Source organism: Geotrypetes seraphini, chromosome 5 (assembly GCF_902459505.1).
Source record: "Geotrypetes seraphini chromosome 5, aGeoSer1.1, whole genome shotgun sequence".
Classification (NCBI taxonomy): Eukaryota; Metazoa; Chordata; class Amphibia; order Gymnophiona; family Dermophiidae; genus Geotrypetes; species Geotrypetes seraphini.
The window spans coordinates 199,805,900-199,824,244 of NC_047088.1; the positions used below are offsets into that span (position 1 = coordinate 199,805,900).

At 44.4% G+C, this 18,345-nt stretch overlaps 1 protein-coding gene across 5 annotated transcripts in view; it reads right to left on the minus strand.

Moving 5' to 3' along the window:
* The window catches only part of RAPGEF4 (Rap guanine nucleotide exchange factor 4), a 251,957-nt gene that overhangs the window by 218,411 nt on the left and 15,201 nt on the right, over positions 1–18,345 (minus strand). For all 5 annotated transcript variants that reach the window (XM_033947094.1, XM_033947091.1, XM_033947092.1 and 2 more), the window contains 2 exons: positions 17,080–17,222; positions 7,604–7,692 (listed from right to left, as the gene is read on the minus strand). In XM_033947094.1, coding sequence (XP_033802985.1) covers positions 7,604–7,692; positions 17,080–17,222 — 232 coding nt within the window. The remainder of the gene's footprint in view (positions 1–7,603; positions 7,693–17,079; positions 17,223–18,345) is intronic.

The following is an 18,345-nucleotide window of genomic DNA, read 5'->3' on the forward strand; positions in this document are numbered from 1 at the left end:
GGTAGTGACGGAAACCTCCATTATGGGATTCAAGTGCAAGTTGGATGCACACCTCCTTGCAAATCACATTGAGGGATACGGGAAAATAAGGTCTTCATCAGGGAACACCTAGATTGTCCTCCGCGTGTGTGGGTCACCGGACTAGATGGATCAAAGGTCTGATTCGGTGAAGGCATTTCTTATGTATGTTCTTATGTTCCCCTGAAGCCCCCCCCCCCCCAGTACCTAGAGGGAGCAGCATAGGGCCCTGATTGACTCATACACCTAAGGCCCCTCCCCTTGGGCATCTCAGCCAATAAGGGCCTTAGCAACTCCCCATGCATCACATGATGCACCAAGGAGGGAAAAACCCGCCATTTTGGATTGGTGGGCCTCGGAGCTGGAGAAACCGAGCCTCCCTCCTGCTCTCTTTAGACAAAAGTACAGGGTGAGTAAGGGGGAGGTTCAGGGGAGCATCTGGTGGCAGGAGGGAGTGGGCATCCCTCCTGCCTTTTGGGAGGGAAGGGGGAGGGTAGGGGATGGTTCGGTGGGGCCTAGCACAGTGGGGCCTCTATTGGCAGAAGAGAATGGGCATCCCTCCTACCGTTTTCAATGCTGCAGGGGAGGTGATTGTTCGATCCCCAGTGCCAGTTCATCGGGGGGGGGGGGGGTGTATAGATTTTTTATTATTTAAAAATGTAATGCTATTTGCAAAATACAGTGTTTAAAATTGCCAAAAACTGGGTAGTGACATTTGTGAGGGCCATTTTCTGTGAATACTTCCCATAATCTTATGGGCTGCATAAAATTCAATGGTAGGCCACAGGTTGCCCACCCCTGAATTAGAGCCTCAGAACCTTAAAAGAAAATTCTAAATGCAAAAAAAAAAAAAAAAAAGAAGAGTAGCTGGATTTACTTGTGAAAGATATAGATGCTAGATCATGAAATATTTCAGATTCCACAGGAAGAATTGCAAATTCTTAAATACTCAAGGAGTGTCCCCTAGTGTTGTATTTTAGCTGTGCAGGCATTAAAATAATATTGTTCTACTTCACAAGCAGAAGTAGCAGTTAGAAGCAATATTACCCCAGACACTGTGCCATAATATTCCACATTGAAAAGACAAAAGGAAATGTTGGAATTAAGTAACAGAATACAGTTAATCTCTCAGGTTAACATGAAGGGTCTGCAATGAACAAGATCATGCTATAGATGGAGATTTTAGGTCAAAAGATTGCCTCTGCCTGCTAAAATACATGTCAACATTCATATGAAAATATATGTTGATCAATATTCAGCTCATGTCTGATTTAGACCCCAGGTTATTCTAAACTGGGTCTTATCCAGGTATAAGCACTGAATATCCAGCGCTTTACTGGCCACCAAAAGATATTCCAGTACTGGCAATATTCAGTATTGGTACCCAGATAGCTATACTGGCAGATTAAGAATACTATTTATGTGGTCCTGCTCAAATAGTTATCTCTGTACCAGCACTGAATGACGGTGGTGCCTAGATAATTTCTTAATCCAACTAAATGCCACATCCAGACCATCTAGTACTATCCATTAGTGCCGGAGCAGTTTGACCAAATATATACCATAGCCTTACTATCTGGTTAAGTGTCACTGACTATCTGGCCAGGATCCAGTTAGCAGAAATTAACCAGGCAAGAGTCAACCCTGCCCAGTTACCTTCCTCTGAATATTGATCCATTGGTCTAACCCAGTAGTCTCAAACTCAAACCCTTTGCAGGGCCACATTTTGGATTTGTAGGTACTTGGAGGGCCGCAGAAAAAAATTGTTAATGTCTTATTAAAGAAATGACAATTTTGCATGAGGTAAAACTCTTTATAGTCTACAAATCTTTCCTTTATCTGTTAAAGGAAAGATTTATAAAGAGTTTTACCTCATGCAAAATTGTCATTTCTTTAATAAGACATTAACTATTTTTTCTGCGGCCCTCCAAGTACCCTATTTTTTCTGTGGCCCTCACAGTTAAAGTTTAACATCTTTCCTTTCTCAGAACTGAAACATTTCAATCACTATATTGAAAATAAAATCATTTTCCCTACCTTTGTTGTCTGGCGATTTTATTTTTCTGTGCTTTTAACTATGTTTCCAGGACCTTATTGTCCATTGACTGTTTTTCTCTCCGTCTTCACTTTCTGCCTTGCATCCATCTTTGGCATTAACTTAACATTCAATTTTTCTGCTTTATTCTCAAAATCTACGTTTCCATGTCTTCCCTTCCCAGTCTCTCTTTCCTTCCCTCTCTATTTCCATGGTCTGACATCTCTCTCCTTCCCTCCTTCCCCCCCAGTGTAACATTTCTCTTTCCCTTCCTCCTTTCTGCCCCCTGCAGTCCATCTTCCTTCCCTTCCTCCTTTCTGGCCTCCCTCCCAGTCCAACGTTTCTCCCTTCTTTCCACCAGTCCAAAATTTTTTTCTCTGTTCCTCCTGCATGCTTCTCCTCTGATTCTCCTTCCCTCCTTCCCGGCATACAATACGGCAGCAGGCAGTTGCAAGTCAGCTGACGCTGACACCTCTCTTCCTGACCAGCGGGCGGGATCGGGTACTAGACCGCGGGCTGCAAAATAGCACCAGGGGGCCGCATGCGGCTGTGGGCTGCGAGTTTGAGACCGCTGGTCTATCCGGTCTGCCTATCAATACCAACTGCTCAGCTCTACAATACCTTCCTCTCCCTCAGAGGTCCTCTGAGCATGTCTCACATGCTTTTTTGAATTAGGTACTGTCTTCTCCTCCACCACTTCTACCGGTAGACCATTTCATATATCCACTACCCATTATTTAAAGAAATATTTCCTTAGATTAATTCCAACTCTACTAGGGTTACCAGATGTCTGGATTTCCCCGGACATGTCCTCTTTTTGAGGACTCCGTTTGGTATCCGGGCAGATTTTTCAATTTGCCACTTTTGTCCAGTTTTTGCCATTTTGGGGGGCAGCAGCATCATCAGCATCCTGGAAAAGAAATCATCCCAGCCAGGGTTGGTGTCATGCTCCGGAGCTCCTATCTCTTCTGGCAGCCTTCCCATCTGGCCTTCTCCCTTCCATCTGCACCCCGCCACACTTCCTGCCCTGCAGCCCTCTTCAGCGACTTGTCAGCAGCGGCAATCAAGACAGGCTGCTGATGTTGGGGCCTTCCCTCTGCGAGTCCTGCCTATTTTGTTTCAACTTCCTGGCATTTGACCCTAGTTCTTAACACTTCAGTTTAGTTCTTCCTTTGCTTTCTTCCAGTGGCGTACCAAGGGGGGGGGCGGGGGGGCGGTGCGCCCCGGGTGCCAGCCCTAAGGGGATGTTCCCGGCCTTGCTGTTCAGTCCCCACCCACCCCTGAAAGACCGCTCGCCCCACTGACCTTCCTGCACCACCTGTGAAGCAGCCCGCAGCAGGATCGCGAAGTCAGCGTCAGCGATCCCTGCGCTGCTTAGGCGCTGCTTCCTGCGCCGCGATCCCGCCCCTCCTCTGACGTCAGAGGAGGGGCAGGACCGTGGCGCAGGAAGCAGTGCAGGGATCGCTGATGTTGACTTCGCGATCCTGCTGCGGCTGCTTCATAGGTGGTGCGGGGAGGCCAGGGGGGCGAGCGGTCCTTCGGGGTGGGTCGGGGCATCAGGCCTTCAGGGTGGGGCGGGCGGGCAGGCAGGCAGGCTTTCAAGGGGGAGGGGGTGACAAGCAGGCAGGCAGGCCTTCAAGGGGGGGACAGGCCTTCGGGGGGGTGCAGACCTTCAAGGGGTGCAGACCTTCAAGGGGGGGCAGGCAGGCCTTCAGGGGGGGTGCAGGCCTTCGGGGGGGTGTAGGCCTTTGGGTGGTGCAGACCTTCAAGGGGGTGCAGGCCTTCAAGGGGGGGGGGACAGGCCTTCAAGGGGGGAAAGGCAGGCAGGCCTTCAAGGGGGGGACAGGCCTACAAGGGGGGGACAGGCCTACAAGGGGGTGGGACAGGCCTTCAAGGGGGGGACAGGCCTTCGGGGGGGTGCAGACCTTCAAGGGAGTGCAGGCCTTTGGGGGGGTGCAGGCCTTCAAGGGGGTGCAGGCCTTCAAGGGGGGACAGGTCTTCAAGGGGGGGAAAGGCAGGCAGGCAGGCCTTCAAGGGGGGACAGGCCTACAAGGGGGGGAGAAGCTACAAGGGGGTGGGACAGGCCTTCAAGTGGGGGATAGGCCTTCGGGGGGTGCAGACCTTCAAGGGGGGGACAGGCAGGCAGGCCTTCAAGGGGGGGACAGGCCTACAAGGGGATGGGACAGGCCTTCAAGGGGGGTGCAGGCCTTCAAGGAGGGACAGGCAGACCTTTAAGGGGGATAGGCCTTTGGGGGGGACCATGATTTAGAAGTACACGGAGGGAAGGGGGTGTTTAAAGAGACGTGCATATGCCAAACTTTGGGGGGGGAAGAAATAATGGGTCTGAAAATAGAGGAGAGGGAGAGAGATGATGGACCATGGGATTTAGGGAGGGAAGGAACAGAAAGGGAGAGAAATTGGACACAAGGGATGGTGTGGAGGAGGGATAGAGATACTGGATAGGAGGGTAATTAGGAAAAGAAAGGGAGAGATGGTGGACTCTGGGGTGGAGGGAGAGATGCCGGATGAAAGGGTATTTAAGAAAAGGTAGATCTGTGGAGGGAGATGAAAAAAAGGAAAGATACCAGACTTCCTGGGAAGGGAAGGGAAATGGAAAGGGAGGACAGAGTTGGAAGATGGATGGTTAGCATGCAGAAAGAAGGAGACCCTGGCAAGCAAGTTATCAGAAGAAAACCAGAGCCTTGGACCAACAAGATTTGAAATATAACCAGACAACGAAAGGTAGAAAAATTAATTTTATTTTCTGTTTTGTGATTATAATATGTCAGATTTGAAATGTGTATCCTGCCAGAGCTGGTGTTGGACTGCAAACGTGAGCTAGGATTTAACAGAGAGAGGAAAAGTCCTTTTTGTTTCTTTATTTTATTTACACCACAGCGCCAGTGTGGTTAGGAGAAGCCAAAGGGGGTGAAAAAGCTATAAAACCCACCAGGAGTTTTGAAAAAAATCACCCAACTGGGCAGGAAAATCGAATTGAAAAACCAATTCAATAGGGCTGAATCGAATCAAAAATTTTTTTCCTGTATCTGGCAGCATTAGTTTGCGCTACTGTCTTAGACTTTAGGACCTGGGATTGGGGAGAGATGGCATCCTCAGTACTTTATAATGCAAGTGAAACGAGGATTTGGTCAGACTTTTGAAGGGTCTGCAGAAAAAAAATATTGTATAGGCCGGGGACATGAGACAGCAGGAAATGGGAACTTTTCTTCCTTCTATTTTTGTGAATGGAAAGGCTGAGGATGTCAGAGAGTTCAGTTAAAATATGTGTTTTATAAGAAAATATAATAATGTGTTTTATAAAGTTTATAGCATAGCTGGCCTACCCAGTGAGGTGTTCCTAGTGGTGATGGTGGCAGCGTATCAATGTGTTGAGAGGAAGAGGTGGTCTGGGAAATTCTGCTGAGCAAACTCCGGGCCCATTTCCACCCCCCAGTTAGTCCACTCCACTCAACTGGTTCACACACTGAGTGGGTCTTTGGGTGTTGTTTTGGGATCTCTTCCAGTGGTTTATCTCCTTCTGGTCCAAGGAAGGAAACTTTGTTATCCTTAGCATTGACCTACAGAATATGTTGTAACAGCGCTGCTTGTGTGGCATTAGGCTATGTAGTGATCAAAAGAAAAAAACAGACCTTTGCACATTTTTGCACTATATGGTGGGTGTATGAGGAGATTCACATTTCCTGCACAGCTAAGTCCATGTGAAGTTACCTTGTGCTGTATTTGACATCTAGCAAGGTCTCTGTTTGAAAGGAAAGATCTAAACTTAAAAATGAAGTGGCCAGAAGTTATGGTAAAAGCAGATAGTGTAGCTGGTTTTAAGAAAGATTTGGACTAATTCCTGGAGGAAAAGTCCATAATCTGTTATTAAGACATGGGGGAAGTGTCTGCTTGCCCTGGATCGGTAGCATGGAATGTTGCTACTCTTTGGGTTTTGACCAGGTATTAGTGTCCTGGATTGGCTACCATGAGAATGGGCTACTGGGCATGATGGACCATTGGTCTGACCCAGTTAGGCTATTCTTATGTTATGTTCTCATCTGTAGGGGCCTTTGTTTTCACTTCTTATTTTAATGTATTTTTTTTCTGGGAACTTATCAGTGTTTTTTTATAATGGGAACAAAAATGGAAGAGAATTAATGTGTGTGGGATGAGGGGGTAACTAATTTCTTCAGCTAAATAATTCAATCCACTTCAAACAGACATAGGAGAACTCACGCACCATTCACACATCCTCCAACCAAAAACGTCAAAAGAAAAAACTGTTCGACAACCTCCTAGCCATTCGAGCTGCAACACTCGACCCCGAACTCTACAACCAATTGACATCGACCACAGACTGCAAAACCTTCAAAAAGAAATAAAAACCCTTCTATTCAAAAAACACATAAAACCGAACTAACACAATCAGAACTGTCCCAAGCATCACCTGCAACTACTTCATATGTACTTCTGATGTCATGACAATTCAGACATAATTTATGTTATGTTATGTTTGGAATATAAGAAAATTTTCACTGCCTGTTTCTATTCTGACCATTTATTCTGTTTCATGGTCATTACAAAAAATATTTTTTTACATAGGGGGGGTGTCAAAAAATGATGGGCCCCGGGTGCCACATACCCTAGGTACGCCACTGCTTTCTTCTTCTGGTATTTCGCACCCCCCCCACCCCCCCACCCCATCCTCTTGTTTTCCCTTATTTGTTCTAACCTCTTGATATTGTAAACCTTTCCTGCCCTTGTCATTTTGTGTCTAGTATTTTTAATTGCACAGTATACATTTCCCTGTTGTGTTGCTTTTTTAAATTATTTCCCTTTCATTTTTATCTATTGTTAACCGCTTTGATTTGACTTTTTTTCTTAATATTGGCGGTATATCAAATAAAATAACTGTAACTTTTTTGTGTGGGGGGGGAATAAGGCCATTGAAAGTGCAGATGGTGAACATGGGGGGAAGATAAGGACAGGGATTCTGGAAAAGAGGTGAGATAGGAACATTGGTGAAATGGGCAAGTTTATTATAAATTTGATTACACGCTTATCAAAATACTATGCGTATTACAGCAATACAATAGGGGTAAGAACAGAAATAAAACCAGAATTAAAAACAACACTATTAAACAGACAAAATATACTCAGACGAACAAGACACGTAATAAGAACAAAAAGGATAGGGGGAGAACTACAATAAACACAGAAAAGAGAACATATATGAAGGGAGGGGAGATTTGCACTGCCCCCACCCTCATGCCACATCCACTCAGGAAAGGAAGAAAACAAAATTCAACTTATGTAAATACCAATATTCTACAAGGGATCAGGCTTCTACAGTTGGCATCTGGAATATATCCTTAGCAGTGTAAATCAGAAAAACGGAATAGATAAAGAGTCCCATTCTTTATCTGCTATCGTCTACAATGTTACTATGGAATATCTCTAAAGTTAGATAAAAAGTATGATCTTCTATCAGCAGCCCTTTCATGGACCTCTGTACTGCACTATTACACAAAATCTTTTAAAAGTCATTACCTGATGGTTGCTGGTACTGGTCACCTTCACATCCAGAGAGCCAGTTAGGATAGTATACCAATTGGTTCCAATATCACCTTGGCGAAATACTGAAAATATAGAATGTTTTATAGAATGAATTCATTTTCAGGACATCTAACCAACAGCCTTTGATTTGTTTCTGTTTAAAAGATAAGACAGAATTGGGGAAGATTTTCCAACAATAGCCTACATTGCATTTTAACCGCAGGCTTTGTATTAACTTTAGCACACCAAGTTTCAAAGTGACAGTAAGCGCATACTTTTAGTTTGAAGACAGTCAAAGGGTGGGGGTAGGGAGTCAAAGTATCTAAAGCCATTCATAACTATTTTTCTTATGGATAACTTTTTTCTGGAAAAGAACACATGTAGATCTGAAAATGGTTGAGGGTAGAGTGTTCAATATTCTACCTCACATTGAAGCAAATTCCTTAGTGAACAAAGATAAGCAGTAATGGAAAAGGCATACTTATTATCTACATAGCAGGCTACGGAGACCTGAAATGGGCAGGCAATTGTATTGGTCAAGTTCCAAGTTTTTATTAAAATTTGATGGCATCACTTATATACATTCTAAGCGATTTACAAATAAAAACGGGGAAACAAATCAAAAACGGCTGTGACAGTACAAATTAAGAAGATACAACTCAAGTAAATGGAAAAAAACGTTACAAAAAAACGGACAACAGCACCTGACATGACACAGCAGGAGTGGGGGTAGAAATACAATATATATAGCATAAGGAAACAAAAGGAGAGAAAGTACTAGGATCTGATTCTTTTAGAAGAGAATGAGAGACTGATGGAAAGAAAGCAAGAATTTCCCAAGGAAAGAGACTTGGGAGTTATGATCGACAAGTCAATGAAGCCGTCCATGCAATGTGCGGAAGCGGCAAAAAGGGCAAACAGAATGCTAGGAATGATAAAGGGGATCACGAACAGATTGGAGAAGGTTATCATGCCGCCATGATGCGCCCTCACCTGGAGTACTGCGTCTAGCACTGGTCGCCGTACATGAAGAAGGACACGGTACTACTCGAAAGGGTCCAGAGATGAACGACTAAGATGGTTAAGGGGCTGGAGGAGTTGCCGTACAGCGAAAGATTAGAGAAACTGGGCCTTTTTTCCCTCGAACAGAAGAGATTGAGAGGGGACATGATCGAAACACTCAAGGTACTGAAGGGAATAGACTTAGTAGATAAGGACAGGTTGTTCACCCTCTCCAAGGTAGGGAGAACGAGAGGGTACTCTCTACAATTGAAAGGGGATAGATTCTGTACGAACGTAAGGAAGTTCTTCTTCACCCAGAGAGTAGTGGAAAACTGGAATGCTCTTCCGGAGTTCCGGGGAAAACACCCTCCAGGGATTCAAGACAAAGTTAGACAAGTTCCTGCTGAACAAGGACGTACGCTGATAGGGCTAGTCTCAGTTAGGGCGCTGGTCTTTGACCAGAGGGCCGCCTCGTGAGCGGACTGCTGGGCATGAAGGACCACTGGTCTGACCCAGCAGTGGCAATTCTTATGTTCTTATGTTATTTAGGTATTAAAGGCATCTTTTAAAAAAAAGTGTGTTTTAAGAAGGCCTTTAAAGCGATCTAAGTTTTTTTCTTCTCTGACAGGGGCCTAATACTGTTGAGGGAGAAACAGATGAAGAAAAAGAAGTGGAAATGACCAAAATATAGTAATATAAAGCAGCTTTGGAATAAGAAAGTACTCTTTTATAAGCGATCCTTGCTGTGCCGTATGGTTGGAACAAACTGTTTGAATCCCTATGGCGGGCTCCAGGCAGTTTGTTCCAACCATATGGCACAGCAAAGTAGAAGGGACGGAGTCTGGATTTGGCAGTTGAAGTGAAGGGCACAGATAGGAGGGACTTATCAGCTGAGCGGAACTCACGGGGGCGGGGGGAGGGACACAAAGAGGGAGATATGAAGAGAGATAGTGAGGGGTAGCTGAGAGAGTACATTTGTAGGTCAATAAGAGGAGTTTGAATTGTATTCGGAAACGGATGGGAAGCCAATGAAGTGACTTTAGGAGAGGGGTAACGTGAGTATAGCTGCTCTTCTAGAATATGAGTCGTAAATTCTGAATGGATTGGAGGGCAGCAAGATGGCTAAGCAGAATGCCTGAAAGTAGCGAGTTGCAGTAGTCTAAGCGCAAGGTGATGAGGGTGTGGATAAGTGTTTTAGTAGTGTGCTCATAGATGAAGGGTCAGAGTTTTGTAATATTATAGAGGAAGAAGCGGCAGGTTTTAGCGATATGTTGTATCTGAGTGGTGAAGGAGAGAGAGGACTCAAAGATGACCCCAAGATTACAAGCAGACAAAACAGGAAGGATGAGAGTATAGTCCACAGAGACAGAGAACGAGGGAATAGAGAGGTGGGTTTAGGCAGGAAGATGAGCAGCTCTGTTATAGCTATATTCAGTTTTAGATGGCAGTGAGACATCCAGGCAGCAATGTCAGACAGGCAGGCTGAGACTCTGATCTGGGTTTCAGTAGAGATATTTGGCGCAGAGAGTCATCAGCATAGAGATGATACTGGAAGCTGTGGGATCAGTGCTCCAAGTGACAACTCTGTCCAATAACCAATTCCTAATCAATAACAGAACATTGTCTCCTATCCTATGACTTTTTCTCAGGAGTCTCTCATGAGGAATTTTATCCAAAGCTTTCTGAAAACCTAGATAAACTACATCAACTTGAGCACCTTTATCCACATGTTGATTCATGCCTTCAAAGAAATGAAGCAAATTGGTGAGGTTGGTGTGACTTTGTCACATTAAACCATGTTTGTCTACGTGTTCCACTATCTTGCCCAGCACCAAAGTCAGGTTTACTGGTAATTTCCTGGATCACCCTGAAACCTTTTTTTAAAATGGCTACCCTCCAAATGGCTACCCTCCAAATTTCAGGCACTACAGACGATTTCAACGACAGGTTACAGATCACTAACAGCAGAATGCTGAATATCCAGATTTAACTCAACCACAGAGGCCAGTATTAAAATAATAATAATTTTTTTTAAAATCATTGACTACTTCAGCTGAATACTGACCCTTTAATGTTCTCAGGCTGGATAAAAAAATGATAATGTGAATGGACTCTCTAGGACCCACCATCTCTCAGGTAGGAGTGTCAAATGCTCTGAGTATACAACAGTGTACAGTAAACCATAACAACCGAACACTGATGAGGGCCTGTAAATCAACTGCAGGCCGGAAAGATATTTGTTGTCATGGCAATATTAGCTGCTTGACAGTTCAAGCACTACAAAACTAGTTCAATTTAGAGCTGAAGGCCTTTAAAGACCTGTTGCAGCACAGAGAGAAGGAAAAAATAGAATCCCCTCATTCTATAATTTGGTGCCTAAAGTTAAGCATTGCATGTGAAGTTATAGAATACTAGCACTTATTTACTATACAGAATTCAATTTCCCTCTTTTACTGTATCTACATATAGCTTTCCATCTTTTCTCTCACCCTGACCCTCCCATTTCTTTCCTATTATTCCCATCTTTCACTAAGTCTATCCTCTCCCCGTCCATGCAGCATGTCACCCACGTTCTTTCCCCACTTCCATTCAGCATCTCCCCCTCTCTCTTACTCCTTCCATCACTTGTCTTCCCTCTCTCTCTTCCCCTCTCCATCCAGCATGCCCCGCTATCCCTTCCATTTATCTCTCTCTCTTTCTCCCCCCACTTCCATCCTGTGTCTCCCTTCGCTGCTCACTTGCATCCAGCATCTCCCCTTTCTCTTACCCCTTCCATCCAATGTCTTCCCTCTTTCTCTTCCCCTCTCCATCCAGCATGCCCTGCTATCCCTTCCACCCATCTCTCTCTTTCTCCCTCCACTTCCATCTCCCCCCTCTCCCTTCTCTGCCCACTTACATCCAGCATCTCCCTCTACCTCCCACTTACATCCAGCATCTCCTTACCTCTCTCCTCCTTCTATACAACATCTCACCATCTCTCTTCCCCCTTCCATCCAGTCTCATCCCCCTCTCTCTTCTCCTTTCCATCTATTGTCCCCTGTCCCTTCCATCTGACTTTTCCCAACTCCTATCTTCCACTCAGCAACTCCCCCTATCTTCTCACCAACTTCCATCCAGTGTCTCCCATCTTCCCCTACATCCATCTGCCCTCTCTCCCCTTTCATCAAGCATGTTCCCTCGATCTTCACTTCCATTGCTTCAACCCTTGCTCTCCCTCCAGTCAGCATGCTCCCTCTCTATCCCTTCCATCCAACATGTGCCTTCTCTCTCCCCCTTCAACATTTCCCCTCTCTGAGCCATTCCATCTAATCACTAGTGTGTCCCTCTCTCTTACCCTTCCATTCAATGTTTTCTTCCTTCTTCTATCCAGTGTCTCTCCTTCTATTCATCATCTTTCCTCTTTCTGCCCTCCACTTCCATCCTTACACCCTCTTGTTCTCCCCCTCTCCTGCCAATCAGTATCTTTTCTCTCTACCCCCACCCCGACATCATCTGTTTCCCACACACTCTCTCCCCTGCATCCCAGTGGCTGTCACTTTCTGAGACCAGCTGTGGAGCTGCATCCTCTATACCAGGGGTGCCCAACGCGTCGCGCGATCGACCGGTAGCTCAGGAAGGCAACGTGAGTCGATCGCAGAGCCCATCCCGGGCTCTGTGATAGACTCGTGTTGCCATCCCGATCTACCGGGCCTATCAGCCTTCCTCTCCCCGACGTCAAAGACGCCGACGCTGGGCATTAGGCTGTTTTTGTCATTTGGGGGGGGGGGGGGCGTGATGGCATGGCGGCGGGAGCAGTAACAGCCTGAAAAAGAAATCATCCTGGCCCGGGTCGGTGTCATACTCCGGAACTTCTATCTCTTCCAGCAGCCCTCTCCCTTCTACCTGCTTCCGGCCACACCCCTTGCTCCGCGGCTCTCTTTGGCAACTCAGCAGCAGCGATCGACACAAGCTTCTGACGTCGGGGCCTACCCTCTGTGAGTCCCGCTTGTTTCAACTTCCTTTTTCCACAAAGGCAGGACTCGTAGAGGGAAGGACTTGATGTCGGCAGCTTGTCTTGATCACCGCTGCTGACGAGTTGCTTAAGAGAGCCGCGGAGAAGGGGGGTTTTGCCAGGTGCAGGTAGAAGGGAGAGGGCCAGATGCAGGACTCGTGGGTGAGGGAGCAGAAGAGAGAGAGAGAGAGGGGAGGGAAACAAAAGGAAATATTTCATACTGGGCTGGGCCGGAGTGGAGGGAGGGTGGAAAGATTCTGGCTACAGGGTGCATTAACAAAGGAAAAGGGGGGAAAGCTGAAAATGGAGATAGTGACACAAAGAAGAGAAAGAGTAAGCAGGACCTACTGAATAAGGATAGAGATACAGAGGGGACATGAAGAGGAGGTGAAATAGAGACATAGAAGTAATGCTGAAAAAGTGTGGGGGGCAGATAAAGACATTGAAAGGGCAAATGGTGAACATGGGGTAAAGACAAGGACAGAGACAAATGAAGATTCTGAAAAAGTGGTGAGATAGGGATATAGGTGAGATGGATGCACAGTCAGAAGAAGAAAGTGCAACCAGAGACTCATGAAATCACCAAACAGCAAAGGTAGGAAAAATGATTTCATTTTCAATTTAGTGATCAAAATGTGTCGGTTTTGAGAATTTATATCTGCTGTCTATGGCTCCCTTTTACTAAACCGCAATAGCGTTTTTTAGCGCAGGGAGCCTATGAGCATTGAGAGCAGCACGAGGCATTCAGCGTAACTCCCTGTGCTAAAACCTACTATTGTGGTTTAGTAAAAAGGGAGGGGGTGTATTTGTCTATTTTTGTATTTTGTTACTGAGGTGACATTGCATAGAGTCATCTGCCGTGACTTCTTTGAAAAAACCCGGAATATGAATAATTAACATTTTCTCTGCCTTTCAGTGTGCTTTGTGTTTGTTTTTTTTATTTTATTGTTGGTAGATCATTTTGACTTAGTCATTATAAAAGTAGCTCGCAAGCCCATAAAGTGTGGGCACCCCTGCTCTATACTCTTGGCTTCCAACTCTACCACTTTTATTCTCTGCTCTCCAGAATAGAAAGTGATGTTGGAAGAGGGTAGGACTGCCAGTCTGCAGTTTTTAGTTGATTTGCCACTACTCCTGTTGTTCGCAAGTAGTGACAGCAGCAGTGGAAATGGGAAGGCAGTAAAGAATGTGGACTGGCAAAAACATTTACCGGTCCATGGCTCAGAAATGTTACTCTACAATACCTAATCAAATCTGGCCCATTTTCACACTCTTTTTCTGGTTTTCCCCCACCAAATTTGACCCACTCAGAGACCCACTCAGAGACAACATTAAAGTCAACTTTTCCTTTTAGGGCTCCTTTTATCAAGCCGCGCTAGCAGGGTTAACGCGCGCGACTTGTCATCACGCGTTAACCCCTGCACTGGCCAAAAACTACCGCCTGCTCATGAGGAGGCGGTAGCGGCTAGCGTGGCCGGCGGTTTAGCGTGCTATTACGTGCGTTAAACCGCTAGCGCAGCTTGATAAGGAGCCCTTAGTTTCAAATTGTAATTTGTTAATGGAATTTGCATCTATTTGCAATAGGGTAATTTTGATACTAGGTTCCTCTCATGTTCTTCATAGGGCTCAAGTAGAGATTTCATATCCATCTTATTTGCTCCCTTTCCATAAATATAAACCTTAGCCTAAAATCCTGAGTGAACTATAATCATCATTAGTGTCTTAGCAAGGGTAAGAGGCGCCTGGGGTGGAGGCGCCCCTCCCACACCCTTGTCTCTGCCCTCCCTCGCTCCTCCCTGCCGCCCGTATGTCCCCATTCCCTTCTTCTGTACCTCTAGTTGTTCACCGCCGCGAGTAACAACTTCAATGTGTTCCTCAAGGCCCCAGCGGCTCTCCCTCTGACGTCACTTCCAATGGTGTCACCTGGAAGTGATGTCGGCGGGAGAGCTGACGTGGTCACAAGGAACACATTGAAGTTGTTGCTCGCGGCAGTGACCAACTAGAGGTGCAAGGGAAGGGGGCACGCACATGGTGAGGGGAGTAGTGGTAAAAAGCGGAAGGGCAGAAAGGAGGAGAGGTGCTGGCGCCCCAACCAACATAGCACCTGGGGTGGAACATCCCCTTGCCCCCCCCCTTTACCACAGCACTGATCATCATTACTCCTATTTTCAGTATAAAAGTGGGCAACTAGGACACACCAATTCAGAAGTACCAGTTTGGGCCAGATGAATGACATATCAATCCCAATTTCCTACCTCCAACAATATAAGTATCCACCAGACCCCAATGAGAAGAGCTATTTCATATTGTTCTAAGACTATCTGGCTAAATAGCGATTAGTGGACCTGTGCTCTAGAGACATATTCAAAATGTTTTTGTCCTAAGTCAAATTACTAGTCTTGACTACGATACCTGGCAGCAAATTTAATAGTTTAATAGATGCTGATTGAAAAATGTTTCTAGATGTCATTCTAAATCAGCTATTAGCATGCTTATTCAAAAGTAATAATCCTGCTAAGCAGTTTATAATCAAAAATCTGATTAACAAGAAAGCGAGAGAGAGCAAGAAAAGAAAAAGCAGAAATAGAGTAGGTTATGTGACTAAGAAAGGTGAAGGACAATGCTGGCCCCAAGAGCTTGTTGAAATACAGTATAATCTCGTTATAACAGACTCGCTTATAACGGAACCTCGCCTATAGCAGACGAGGTTCACTGGTCTCGGCCATGCGCCATTATAAACATACAGAAAATCATCACATATAGTGGACTCGCATATAACGGACTTTCGGATATAACGGACAACCAATTTGGTCCCCAGAGCTGCTTTTAGTTGTAGTTTTCTTCGGCTATAATGGACATGCAAGCTGCGCCTACAAGACGCGTGGCATGCCTGTAATATAGTATCAAAATGCAGCCCAGAAGAAAATGACAGAGTATTTTTCTTTCCAGTACAGTACGACATAATGCTTTAGAACAGGGGTGTCCAACCTGCAGCCCCGTGAAGTATTTTGTGTGGCCCCAGTCAAGGGCGATGCAGTGTTTTCCTCTGCTGCCCCCGGGTGTTTACCGTCTTGCCAGCTCCCTCCTCTGTCTTGCTGCAGCGTTTGCATGTTTGTGCAGCCCCAGAAATTTTTTTTTTTGGCCAATGCGGCCCAGGGAAGCCAAAAGGTTGGACACTCCTGCTTTAGAACATCTTTTAGTGTTCTGGTTTTGCAATCATTTCGTGCCATACCAATGTTTTGCTGAGTTTTGTTCTTGATGTTGCTGATATGGTTGTGCAGTGACTGTTGTTCATTGATTGAACGTTGTTTCAAGTTGAGCTAAATAAAGTTTTTAAAAAATGCAACTCTGGATATAACGGACTGTTTTTTCTGGTCCCTTGAAGTCTGTTATAACGAGATTATACTGTAGCCAGGCTTTGATTAACATTTAAAAGTTGGGGTTATGGAGTGTCTCCTAGTCCTAGTATTATTAGAAGTGTAAATAGCCATTTTCCATCAACTTGTGTCATACTACTCATGATTTTGCACACCTCTACAGTATATAATGGATACAGCTTTATATTATTAATAATTATCCAAAATTATTAAATAATCCTCTCATTTATATCTTCTGTAACCTGTTGAGTTTTTCTTCACATCTGAACCATTTCATTCACTTGACTGATTTTGTTACCCAGTTTTCCTCTTAACTTTGCCTATGTTTGACATCCCAGAATGTTCTCTATTTTCTCCTGTCTCTTTTTCCCTTTCTAAAATGCTTTTTTAACACTAAGGACCAGATTCTGAAAACGGTTGACACTGTAGGCACTGCTCGACATGGTTGTCAATTAACTTCTACGCACTGCTTACAGAATCCCACCAAGCAGCACCCAAACATGCTTAGACATTGCTAGGTATGCTAGAGGTAGGCGCTGGTATATTAAGCCAGGTTTTAGTCAATTGCCTAGCAACGCTTGTCAACTACATCTATTCTCTGCCCCTAACCACACCTACTTTTCAGTTAGGTTTTTTGATTGGCTGAAAACTGGCATGGTTAATTACCAAGCCAGTTAAGCCAATTAAAAAAGCTGAGCAAATATTCCAAAGTTAGATGTTACTACGCATCTCCGATTACGGTGTCTAGCGGCACCTAATGTAGGCGTCCTATACAGAACCTGACTTTAACTTAATTCTTTTGCTACCAGAAACTCCAAGTGCATGGCCAATAAATCTCATTTCCCTTCTGACCCGATCTGTCAAGGACTTCCCACCTGCTACTATCGCATGCACTCTTCAATTGGAAATCATCTCTCCAGCTAACATTTGTACGTTTTCGTTATAATCTCTTCACTTTTAAGTAAATGTTTCACTTCTGTATCCTACCCCAGCTAGATATATGAATTCAGTAGCTTTTTTTCTTTAAACTCTTAAGGAATGCCTTATAATTTTCAAAATCTACACAGCAAATAGTAAGGACCACAGTGAGAAATACTTACAAGTTACTCCTTTTTCCAAATTTTCATAATAGCCACAGAAACATATTTGTTGAAGAAGATTTGGATGAAACTTTTCAAACGCTTTCACTTCTTTCAGTCGTGTAAATATAATATCAACATCTTCACCAGAGCGCTCTAATGGTCTACAAGAATAGAAAAACATAAAGTGGCAAGCACATGAGTCTACCATCATAGCATACTTGTTTGAATGGCAACAGAAGAGAATAAAAAAAACATTAAAATCTATTACGCCACTGATGTCCCAGATTCTGATCTCCAGACATCCTGGTCCATTTTTCTTCTTAATTACAGATTCATAAATTAACCACCACTTGTACAAAGTTCATGGAAGCAACTCTCAAAAAGTCCTACCCAGCCTTGCACTTTTGTGACTTTATTGTATAGTATTGTATCGCCAAATATACTGTCCCCACTTGATTTTTCTCCATTCTATATATTGTAAACCAGTGTTTCTCAACTTCTTCAAGCCAAGTACCCCCTAAGCCTAGCAAATACCAACCGAGTACCCCCGCCCAAGCTCCACTCCAGACCCTCCCAAACTCCACCCGACTCCACCCCCATAATAATAGTACTAATTGTAATGCAATTTCTTCCATCCATTTTTCATATACACACAATATAATCTTATTAACATATAATGGTAACCACAAAATTAAAAAAACACAAAGCACACTGTACACAGAGAAAATGTTAATTATCATTTATATTTGGTTTTTTTTTTAAAAGAGATCAATGCAGATGACTTTAAAATATGCAATGTCACCTAAGTAACAACTATAGAAAAATAGACAAATATAGTGCAAAATATACTGTAGATAGCAGATATAAATTCTCAAAACTGACACATTTTGATTGCTAAATTGAAAATAAAATCATTTTTTTTTTTAACCTTTGTTGGTTGGTGATTTCATGAGTCTCTGGTTGCACTTCTTTCTGACTGTGCAAACAATTTTTATTTATTTATTTCTGCCTCCTGCATGCTTCTTCTCCTCCAGACCTCATTCCATTCCTCAACCATCTCTCTCTGTCCCTCCATGAGTCCAACTTTTCTTCCTCTCTTCTCCACTCCATTGGTAACAAGTCTCCTTCTCGCTCACACATACACTGTCCATCTGTCTTGAGAGATCTAGATATCTCTCCCACCCCCTCTACTGCCACATTCAATGTTTCTCCTTCTCTCATCCCCTAGATCAAGTGCAGCATTTTTCACCACTGCCCACAAGTCCCATGCCCATTTCTCCTTCT